An 11,406-nucleotide genomic window follows, 5' to 3' on the forward strand; every position below is an offset into this window, starting at 1 on the left:
AATCCAAAGTACATTGCATCACACTCCTCCGGCAACAGTTGCTGCAAATTGTAGTGCAACTTCCCAAACATTCCAAAGTCCCCCCCCCAAAAAAAAAATATAGAAAAAAACCCTGACCTTGCCCATGTGCAGAATTTGATACCACCGTGCCCCCTCTTTATGCAGAAAAAGCCTTAATTGTACCTCTTCCTTTGCACTCCACCTTGTCCCCTTTGCCAGAGTGAGTCCCATTCCTCACAATCTGGTCTCTCTTCTTTTGCAGCACAACATGCCGTTCTGGAGAATCACAAATCATGCAGATCTGGTGTCCCTTCACCAGGCCCTCGAATTAGACTTTCTGTGAGGACCTGGGCCCAAAGCAGCTTGGCCCTGCTCCCAGCAGTCACCTCGTGGCTTAAACAGGAACCAGTCTGGGGACTTTCTCTTTCATCCAGACAAAGAAATGCAGCCAGTGGAAGTGTACAGCTGGAGGTTCTTCGCCCCCGTCGCTGCTTTCCTGGGAGAGCCGACAAAGCCTTGGCAATGCAGCTCCGGTGCTCGAATGGTTCTCTGTGTTTTTTTTGGCAAAGGGAACGGGGAAACTTCCAGGTGCAGAATCTCCAGCAGCAAAGGTCTTTCTCCCTGTGTAGCCCTCAGTGGTATTATACTAAAGAAGAGAAAAGCAGTACAGTTTTGTAGAATACTTTTGCCCCCTGCAGACTTCTTTCAAGCTGTTAAATCGGAAAGGAAGGCAAACGGATTGTTTTTATTTTATTCTTTTTTTTTTACAGAAAGGGGTCCAGACGGGTCTCCCTTCTTGCAAAGCTCAGAAGTAGAACTGTTTATATTTTAGGAAAAAAAATAATAAAATAAGGTGTGTTTGGAAGATGGGGATCTTCTCTTTCGTAATAAGCCAGGGACCGAACACATCCAACCATTCCCTTGAGGCACCATGGCTGTCCCCCAATTCTTTTTCTAGCAGATAACCCCACTTGACTAGCACATGGCAGACTTTTTAAGTAAGGAGGACAAGATGCTAGAATCTAATTGTCCCATGCCATCCCTCTTTTCAGCAACAGCATAATTGGGTAATAAGAAAGCTCCTTTTCTTAGATCCAAGATGACAGCCTGCCAGTCCAGGAGTCCCCTTCAGATGCCAACTTTCCATTCGCCAAGGATAGTGTCCTTTTTTTTCTTTCTTATTTCTTGCACTGCAATTTTTGTGAAGCAAGGATTTGGTCAGAACAAGGTACCTAATGGAAGTCACCATTAGGTTACTAAATGGCAGATAAGAACAGTGGCTACTTGTTGGGAGGCGGTGTTGTGATTCCTTTTGATGCACGTGAATGGTAGACATTGATGGGGCAGATGGTGGGCTGCAACACTGAGTTGTTAGAAAAAAAAGGTTCCTGTTTTCTTGCTCAAGGAGACACTCAGCCTCCTTGTTGCCCGGTGTCCTTTACAAATCCTTTAAAAGACAGTCTAGCAGTATTTTACTGGATGCAAATGTATTCTCCCTCCCAGATCCCCCCCACTCAGATACAGAATAGAATGAGCCTCTGTTCTGTTGAATCGCGTTCCTGCAGATTTTTATTTCTCAGCAAAAGTGAGGAAGTCATTTGCCTTGAAGGGCCCTTGCTTGACTTTGGAAATAACTCTTGTGCCTTAACTTCTTCCCGGAGTCCTGGAAACGTCAACTGTTGCGTGGAAGAGTGAGTGTAAGCCTGCATCTCTTCCGTGTTGAAAGTTAATCTTTTTATTCTATTTTTTTAAGCACTCTTAGCGTAGCCAGTGAATATTGAGCCACCAACAAACTGGCTCAAGAGGGGGTTTTTTTCCTAGAAAGAAGCCCCTTGCCAGCCCCTTGTCAGGTTTCGGAAACACCTTTGGCCAAGTGGGAAGCTTTTGGCATCAGGTTCTGATTTTTGTAACGCCTCCTGTCCAATATACATGAGCTGTTTTGTTTCCTAAACCACTCAGGGCAATGGTACATTTTCTGTATTAACTTTTATAAAAGTCGATTCAGCTCTCGCACCACTGAATTTGCTGGCTGCTTTTTTCTTGGGGCTTCATAGAGTTTGGAAACCAGTGTGTTGCCACCTTCCTTCCCACTGTTTAGCTTTCAAGCACACCTATTTTTTTTTCTAATGCAAAGGTGGATGGACATGCATCATCTTAAGTACGTGGGAGGCTGTCATCTCCCACCAAGTGTGAGAAATAGGCTGCAACTGCAATTGCATACCCTAAGCAAAAGTTACAGTTGCTGATTCTCCCTCAGGATCCTGTCAACATCCTGGTGTCAGCTGTGCTTATAATAGTGATTGGAGGGCATTAATGGCTATATAGATTCCTTCAATATCATGTTCTATGTAATGGCAACTGTCCTGTGAACTGGAAAAAAAATAAAGTCTTTTATTTTCTATACAACCCTTCAATTGTTCTCTTCCCCCCCTTTTTCCTGGAAATTCTACCCAGAATTGCTCTCACGTTTGGATAGCTGGGGGGTCGTGATTTCTCCCAAATAAGTGAAGATCAGAAATTCTTGCTGATCTGGACAGACTCGAACACTGGGCACTATCTAACAAAATGAAATTCAATTGTGAAAAAAGTAAGGTTCTACATTTAGGCAGGAAAAATGAAATGCACAGGTATAGTATAGGGGGTACCTTGCTCGATAGTAGTAACTGTGAGAGAGATCTCGGAGTCCTAGTGGACAATCCCTTAAATATGAGCCAGCAGTGTGCTGCAGCTGCCAAAAAAGCCAACACAGTGCTAGGCTGCATTAACAGAGGGATAGAATCAAGATCACGCGAAGTACTAATACCACTTTACAATGCCTTGGTAAGGCCACACCTGGAATACTGCATCCAGTTTTGGTCACCACGATGTAAAAAAGATGTCGAGACTCTAGAAAGGGTACAGAGAAGAGCAACAAAGATGATTGGGGGACTGGAGGCTAAAACATATAGGGAACAATTGCTGGAATTGGGTATGTGTAGTTTAATGAAGAGAAGGGTGAGGGGTGACATGATAGCAGTGTTCCAATATCTCAGGGGCTGCCACAAAGAAGAGGGAGTCAAGCTATTCTCTTTTTAAACTACTTTTAATCAATCACTTCTGTCCATTAAAATAGGAACCTGTGCTTTGCACTTGAGTAATTCTTCAGGGGGAAACCAAGGTATAGACTGAGTTATTTTGAAGGAAGTTCTCTAAGAAGGCTTGAGTCCATGACATTATTTAATCAGAAACATGGTTCCGTCTACCACAAAGAAGAGGGAGTCAAGCTATTCTCCAAAGCACCTGAAAGCAGGACAAGAAGCAATGGATGGAAACTAGTCAAGGAGAGAAGCAACCTAGAACTAAGGAGAAACTTCCTGACAGAACAACTAACCAGTGGAACAACCTGCCTCCAGAAGTGGTGAATGCTCCAACACTGGAAGTTTTTAAGAAGAGACTGGACAGCCATTTGGTATAGGGTTTCCTGCCTTAGCAGGGGGTTGGACTAGATGACCTCCAAGGTCCCTTCCAACTTATTATTATTATCTACTAAAAATCATCAAGCTCTATCAGTCCACATGTCTTTTGCCCTACCATTACCTACAGGGCAAGTGTATCCTTTGAAAGAGGATTCTGACTGCTTTTATTCCCTTTTACTTTTGCCTCCAAATATGTTCTTTGCAATAAGCTAGATGGGTGTGATTTTCTTTTTAGCTGAATGGCACACAAGAATCGGATGCCGATTCTGAAACAAGGCTCTAGGTTTTACTAACCTGTTTCCAAATAAACTTGGCCAGCTTGATCACATTTGTTTAAAAATGACATTAAGGCTCTGGTAACACCAGCAATGAGTGACTTACGGCCTTTCAAATCTGGTTCACAGCAGTTCCTGCCAAAGTGGCCAATTATGCAAACTGCTCAGAATTCAATATTGCTTCCCCATGCTTCTAGAATCTAGATCATTAATCTCAATTAAGGTTCACTGTGAATATATCCAATATACTTAAATCATGAAATCTCATATGATTGAACCACAACAACAGGTAAGAATAATCTTGCTTTTCAGACCTTTTGATGGCCTCGTGCACTAGCCCACGAAGAAAACGACTGGATTTTGAGCATTACATTCTATCAGGACCCTCAGCAGTCACCTGTAGCCAATTGTTTTGCATATGCACTTTAACTGACAGATCTTGGTACTGAGAAGTCACACTGAGCATAGTAAAGCAGTTTTCTCAGGCAGCTTATGGTCGAGGCCATGCTAATAAACCCATTAGCTGACAATTTGGCCCGTTCTATTGGAGCAAAATTTACCAGTTCTATGAACTTTATAGAACATGGGTCACATTCACTTATTTGCTAATAAATTGCTTTAGCAGCCCTTCACACCCTTGAAGACAAAATGGACTTGCACCCCATCTTGGAAGTTGTAAGCTTACCTAATTTCTCTTTAAAACTTAATGGCATTCTAGTCCCAACCAACATAGTGCACATAAAAATGGACAACGTATTTAGTTACCACTGTTTTCTAGATGTACTATCTAACCCAGGAGTGTCACAACTGCTGGCCCACGGGCCGGATGCATCCTAGCAAAACCGTTCCCACCCCGTTGGCAGCAATGGGAAAAAAGTCACGATAGGTCGCGACACGTCACATGACGTTGCAAGTTTGACACCCCTGATCTAACCCCTTGCAGGCGCTGTTCAAATAGCACAGATGAACAGAAACTGAAATACTTTATTCAGTCTAAACATTTCAGAAGTGGCAATAAATTAACAGTTGCACTGAATTCACACTGAATTTGGCATTACTATATATGGGGAAAAAATAAACTGGGAGACAGTTTAGTGAAAGAAGGGAGAGAGGTTACGACTAATACATCTACTTTCTGAAGTGAAAAGCAGGTGGGGTTTTGAATTTTTTTTAAATGCCTCTGTATACTAAATCCTTTCCTAGTGCTTTGCTATTCCTTGCACTCCAACTTCTGTTGGAAGCTGGAATAAACAGAATATGCACATCTCTGCCAGATATATTTTGTTGATTCCAATCAATCTAAAACAGGTGTCAAACTGCCAGCCCGCGGCTGGATGTGTCATGGCCAGGAATGGAAAAAAAGTTACGATACGTCACAACATGTCAGGTGATGTTGCAGGTTTGACACCCCTGATCCAAATAATTGTGAAAACCTTAAAAGTAACACTGACTTTTTAAAAAATTAGCCACATAAGGCATAGGAAGAGAGCTAAATCCAGAAAGAAGTGTTAGGCACGTTTTCCAAGCTTCCCTTCAAGATAAACCTGGAAACTGGAACAAGGGCTGTCCTCTCAAAACTGTTGAAATATAAACTCTTTGGGCACAGGTGGCCAAAATCAAATAGAACAGAGGGGAAGGACTGAAGCTATTCTAGCTAGTTCAGATGTTGTATTGAAACCAAATCAAACCTAATGTCTTCCAGATGTTTGAGAATTCTATTCCATCAGTCCCCGTATCAAAACATAATTACTGTGAACTGCCAAGTGTATGAACTTCCTCATCTCAACGAGATAGAAAAAGCCTCATCACCATGAACTACAGCACTACACCAAATTCTAAACTACAGTTCATCTTCATAGTGGTATGTTAAAGTCAGTTTATAGCTTATGCTTTAAGGATTATGTGTTTTTCCAGATAAACTGTGACAACCATAGAAACCTTGTATAGTTTCGTAGTTCAGATATTATGACAAGAACTAGTTGAAAGTAGAAGTGTCAGTTTGGAGCCCCTCTGATGGGCACATCAAAGAAAAGGGGAAGCATGTGACAAAGGCCATTTCAACTGATTTTTCCTGGTGAAGCATATTATCAGAACACAGGCAGGTGGGTGGCCAAGTACAGTAAAGTAAGGCCTGGATTTAAGATTAAAAGTGTAAAGTCTGAAAAGTGCACCAGAACCTTTTGCAATCCACAATAAGGTGCAAGTCACAGAATCCAGAATTAGAGGCATCAAAAGCAATAATAATGTGCATATGGAACATCTGAACTTGCTAACTAGCATTCTTCACCTTAGGCCCTGTTTAGCCATATCTACTGATGTTGCTTCATATCTTCCACCTCTCTGCTAAAGATTCTCTTCAAGAGGACAGTTGCACCTTTGATGTCTCCTTTTTCTCCGATTCACAAACAGTTCTCCTTGCTCTGGTGACCTCCAAATCAAGTGAACAGAAATATGTGAAGGTCTGCACAAAACAAATTTTTTTAAAAAAACTTGGAAAACATACTAATGGTTTTTCTTAGTTTTTCCCCAGACATCTCTTAACTGGATAGCACTTGCATATCATCCAACACATCAGTTGAGAAGCAGCAGCAAAGGAAAGGCAAATCTGCCCTGAAAAGGTAGCAGAAAAAGCTGACAAGAGTGTTTTGCTGTGAGTGAACTAAGGTGCGATCAGCCTAAGTTGGTAACATCTACCTTGTACTTAAAAAAAATCCTTCCTAGCTTATTTGGTTTGGCCTTTGTGTGTAAATCTGGAAGAAATATAGGCAAGGCTTCAATAGGCAAACTGGTACAAATGTTTTCTGAATCTAATTCAACTAAAGTCTTGTCTTGGTTGCCCTGGGCATAGAGGCTCATAGATAAATATCACTGACAGTCTCATTCCTTTGGTACTGAGTCTCTTCTGCCAAAGAGCCAGCAAAGAAGTTCTGGGAGAGTCTATATGTCCGATGGTTGATGACAGGTTCTATAACCATTTGCTGGACCACAGCAACATCTCCATACCCACGATCATTGATGTCTACTTCATCGTAATTCCTAAGGGGTACAGTTTTCATAGTGGGGTGAAAACACTTGTAGTAGATGCATTTAAAGAAAATGCCCAGGGCATAACAGACCATGGCAGCCAGGAGTGCAGGACACACTTGGGAATCCCAGCTTGAGGGAATTCTGTACCACAACCAAGAGACAACAAGGATGACGCTATCCACAAAAAGGAAAGTGTGGTGAATAGTTGAGCGGTGGCGCGTTTTCCCCTCGGCCACGTTGAACCAGCAAAAATAGAGGATAACAGCTACTGTAGCTCGGTAAAACCACTCAAAGGTGGCATTTTCCATTAAGTCTGTCTGTTGCAAGGAGACCCAGAGAAACATGACCAACCAGATGCCTAGGAAGTGGAGGAAAATGTAGCCTGAGAAGACTACTGCAAAGAGCGCCAACGAGAGAATGCGAGGACACATCAGCAGGAAGTTCCACAGGAAGTAGAGGACTGAAGACAAGAAGGCCAACTTGTGTTTGTCCCGCAGGAAGCTGCGCAGGGTCTGGTGGTAATCCAAGAGGGCCCAGGTGATACACAGAAAAGATGTGCAAATCCCGAGTACTGCAAGGAAAACAAGGGAGAAGGCAGTGGAAACAGAGATCAGGTTAAGGAAAAACCGCCCCCATTACAAACATCAAAGTATCGATGCTGAAGCGGGCAGCAAAAATCTACTCCTTGTAACTCAGGAATCTTTCAATTATTTAAATTACTATCATTTCTAGTGAATTCCCTATTTTTCGCACTGTTATACATAATGACAGTAAAATCAAGAAGAAACATACATGTAGTCCTTGATTCAGGTCTGATTCCTTGATGACAGTTTGAAGATTCAATCTTAATTAATATTAAGATCTATCTTGTATTGTTATTTTGTGAGGGAATGTGTGGGTGGATGGATTTTGATTTGATTTTGAATGTCTTTTTCCAATTTATTGAACAAATTAATAAAGTTTAACCTGATGTTATTTCTCCACATTGTTTTTATATGTCTACAAATCTTGGGTTCCCCAGAGGCTGAAGATCTGGGCCACAGAAATGCTGACATCCACTGCTGGGTTTTAGTTATTTATCAAATTTCTGCACTGTCCTTCTCACCTACATGACTGAGTGGTTTACAAATAAAATGGATACTGCAAATAACAGGCATCTATGCCCGCAGAAGCTCACATTCCTCCAAAACTGGCCCCTCCCAATTGGCACTCACCTTGAAATATCTCAGCCTGGTTGGTGTGTAGAATGACGTAGATCACCAGGATGAGCTGAGGTGCACTTTCCAGAAAGGTCTCAAAGAGGCGCAAGAGACTGACATCGTGTGACAGGAAAATGGCAAAGGCCTGATGAGTTGCTGTTGCATCTTCAATCTTGCATGCCTGGAAACCCACCCTCAGGACACAGAGACACCTGAACAAGGCAACGCAGAAGTGTCTAAGGCAAGATTTGAAATTAGGAAAGCATGCAATGGGAACATTTCTCAAACAGCAGCCCCTAGGGCAGGGGTAGGCAACCTCGGCTCTTTTATGACTCATGGACTTCAACTCCCAGAATTCCTGAGTCAGCAGCTGGCTCAGGAATTCTGGGAGTTGAAGTCCATGAGTCATAAAAGAGCCGAGGTTGCCTACCCCTGCCCTAGGGGATTTATTTAGTCAGTCCTTGACTTACAACCATATGTTGAGTGACTGAAGTTACAATGGAACTGAAAAGAAAGGTGACTTATGACTGGTCCTCACATTTATAACTACTGCAGTATCTCCATAGTCAAGTGATCAAATTTCAGGCATTTATAACTGGCATGTGTTTACAATGGCTGCAGCATCCCAGGGTTATGTGATCATCATTTCCAGCTAGTTTCCGACAAGCAAAGTCAATAGGGGAAGCCTGATTCATTTTGTCACTGCGTTTTTTTTAAGGGTTTGTCAGCTACGCACGTCTCACTGTTTTTCTGCCAGCTGCATAGTAATCTTATCAATGTAACCAAGGTGACACGTTTAACAACTGAGTGATTCACTTAACTGCAGCAATTTGCTTAATCATTCCAAAAAAAGGTTGTAAAATTATGTGGAACTCATTTAACAACTACCTTGCTTAGCAACAAAAATTCTGATACTCAACTGTGGTTTCAAGTCAAGGACTGTTTTGTGTAGAGCTGCTACAGTGAGCCTGGCAGGTCAAAAACATCCATCAACCAGTACTTTCTCTATGATGTTAGAGTATACAACAAAACATTTTAATAGGAGATGTTAAAAGGATCCCTAAAAGTAAATACCTCCTAACAGGCTTCACCTTTTTTCTCGTTCCAGGAAATATGCAAGATAGTGTAATTGACCGGACAATTAAGTTCACTCTTAATGTAGCCATTATGGCTTCCTTAGCTTGACTCAGTAGGCTAATTCGTGTTTATCTACTTTGGCCAAGTTCTTGTCAGCCCATCATTGCAACTTATGTCTTGAGCCTGCGTCCATCTAAACAAAGCCAACAAAGTTACTTGAAAGTCTGATGCATGATGTTTGACTCTGGCATTTGGATAAAAAGAGTTTAGCCAGGCTGGCAGGGTGTGATGGAAAAGCTTGTTTGTTTAGCTATGCTGTGTAAAACACCCTAGGAGAAGAGTGTGCTGTGTGCAACCGCCTGGGTCAATGAACAGAAGCATCCCTGCTCCTCTTCTTACCTGTACAGGTAGCCGAGCTGTAGGAGATGGAGCAGCTTCGAAATCCGGGGGGATGGCTGAGAGAGGCCCTCTTTATCGGAGTCACTCCGGAACCAAGCCCAGCTAAAGAACTGGGTCGTCAGGGAGGAGAGCAGCAGCAGCCCCAGCACCAGCCCGCCCCAGAGCAAGTGGCCGGCTCGGAGGTAACTGGCAGCCACCCACCCATCGGCCACCAAGTCCAGCAGGAAGGCGAGGGTGCCCACCAGGGCAAAGGCCAGGTCCAGAAAGCGAAAAGGGGGCGGCTGGGGAAGGCTGCAGCCAGGAGTGCAGCCGGTCCTGGTCATGGTCCCGGTGGACGGCAGGGAAAGGGCCTCGAGGGGCCAAAAACCTCGGAGGAGGCCTCGCCTAAGGCGGGTTGCTGGGAGGAGGGAAGCTCCGCTGCCTTCTAGAGAAGCGTAAACTAGGAAACTTCGCCGGGATTCCCCCTCAGAGCCCTCCCTTCAGGCTCCCTTGGAAGCGGCTCTTCCTCCGGGCTTGCAAACGCCCCTTCCCCGCCCCGGGACGGACCACTCCCGCCCCCGCTCCGCTACCTCCCGGCGCGCCTGGAGGGAACGAGGAAAGTGGGGCTTCTCCTCGTCTCCTCGACGGCGGCGGCTGGGGAGGGTCTCGGAGCAAGACGCCCGGGGCGCTGCGTGGCCTCCCCGCCTCGCCTCTCCCGCCGCCGGGCCTGCTTTGCCCGGAGGAGAGGCGGGACCCAGTGGGAAGAAAGTGCAACCCGCGACTCGCCCGGCTCGGAAGCGGGCCTCCCTTCTCGGCTGGAAGGAACAGGCCAAGACGGTAGCCCGCCATCCTCCCGTCTGGTTGACCCCGAGACGGGTTGCTGGGACCGTCTTGAAAGGGAGGCGTCGAGCGAGGTTGGGTCGACACACCTTTCGGCTGCAAATCCCGGGGTTATGTCTGCCAGATACGCCAAACTTGTCAGATGGGTTTTCTTTTTGTTTTGCATTGAGGCAGGTGACTTGTTTTTTTTGTTTTTTTCTTGCAATGAGGCCGGTTTTTTGCATCTGGAGCTGTGGTGCAAAAGATGGCGGGAATATCTTCGATTCAGCTTCCAGCGTTGTGATATCACGCGCCTTCTTGCAAGGCGACAGAGACGCCCATAGTCCACCCTTTCCTCTTTGATCTGTACAAAGAAGGCTCTGCCAAGTGTTAATGTGAGACTTCATACCCATTAAGTGCCCCCTCCCTCCAGTTTGGGTTTATTCAATTAAGAGTTGAGTGGCTAATAAATGTGTTTGTGTGTATATACATATGCATACATATACATATACTGAGAGAGAAAGAGGTTCGTGGAATACGAAGCTATAAAACAGAGCTAAGAAATCACGACAGAAAAGTTGGAATTCCCAGCAAGAAAAAATTAGATAAGGTAAATTCCGGACCTTGCTAAACACTTTCTCACGCACTCTAGTGTTTTTATTCCCTTTTTCATGGGATGAGTAATAATGTAAAATGCCTAATTTAGAATTGTTGCAAGACCAATGGCTCTCATGACTATTTGTTTTCAATTTCTACATTCTGGGTTCTTTTAAGTATTTTGAATCATGCAGTTCGTCACTACTGGAATTAAAAAGTTAATTCCCTCAACTCTTGTTTCCTTTTTATCAGCGCTCAAAAACCCAAGTTAAACACATTCAAGGCTAAAATCCATTGAAGACATTGTTGGAGTTAATAAGTTGTCAGAAAAATATGCCTAGAACTGCTCTGTAATTATGGGGTTTTCTATGGAGAACATATCATGTTTTAGGGCCTAAAATTTAGGCTATATTTATGCAGAACTATGAAAATTCCAAAGGTTCACAAATTTCAAAGTACAACTGTAGTTCACACATAAATCAGTTGAAAAGATTTAAGGATTATTTATTTACTTTGGAGCATTGGTATGTCCCCTCCTCTCATTTTTTATATTACATCTTTTTCTATAATTGAACAGTC

General features: G+C 43.7%; 2 protein-coding genes across 6 annotated transcripts in view; one reads left to right on the forward strand and one right to left on the reverse strand.

Moving 5' to 3' along the window:
* EYA3 (EYA transcriptional coactivator and phosphatase 3) overlaps positions 1-2,408 on the forward strand; it is a 29,408-nt gene extending 27,000 nt beyond the window's left edge. For all 5 annotated transcript variants that reach the window (XM_081334267.1, XM_081334264.1, XM_081334265.1 and 2 more), the window contains one exon: positions 263-2,408. In XM_081334267.1, the coding sequence (XP_081190393.1) occupies positions 263-343 (81 nt within the window). In that variant the 3' untranslated portion in view covers positions 344-2,408. The remainder of the gene's footprint in view (positions 1-262) is intronic.
* A 2,327-nt stretch (positions 2,409-4,735) lies between these two features.
* Positions 4,736-10,865, reverse strand: XKR8 (XK related 8). The gene is made up of 3 exons (XM_081334272.1): positions 9,433-10,865; positions 7,972-8,168; positions 4,736-7,328 (listed from the first exon to the last, which is right to left on the reverse strand). The coding sequence occupies exons 1-3, from the start codon at positions 9,753-9,755 to the stop codon at positions 6,583-6,585; spliced, it is 1,266 nt and encodes a 421-aa protein (XP_081190398.1). The 5' UTR covers positions 9,756-10,865; the 3' UTR covers positions 4,736-6,582.
* Between the last annotated feature and the right edge of the window lie 541 nt (positions 10,866-11,406).

Source organism: Vipera berus, assembly GCF_964194415.1.
Source record: "Vipera berus genome assembly, chromosome: 9".
Lineage (NCBI taxonomy): Eukaryota > Metazoa > Chordata > Lepidosauria > Squamata > Viperidae > Vipera > Vipera berus.

Coding starts and splice junctions, on each gene's coding strand:
- XKR8 (XM_081334272.1), bottom strand. CDS start 9,755: ATGACCAGGACCGGCTGCACTCCTGGCTGCAGCCTTCCCCAGCCGCCC. Junction 8,169..9,432: donor CAGCTCGGCTACCTGTACAG/GTAAGAAGAGGA, acceptor TGCCTTGTTCAG/GTGTCTCTGTGTCCTGAGGG. Junction 7,329..7,971: donor CCAGGCTGAGATATTTCAAG/GTGAGTGCCAAT, acceptor TTTTCCTTGCAG/TACTCGGGATTTGCACATCT.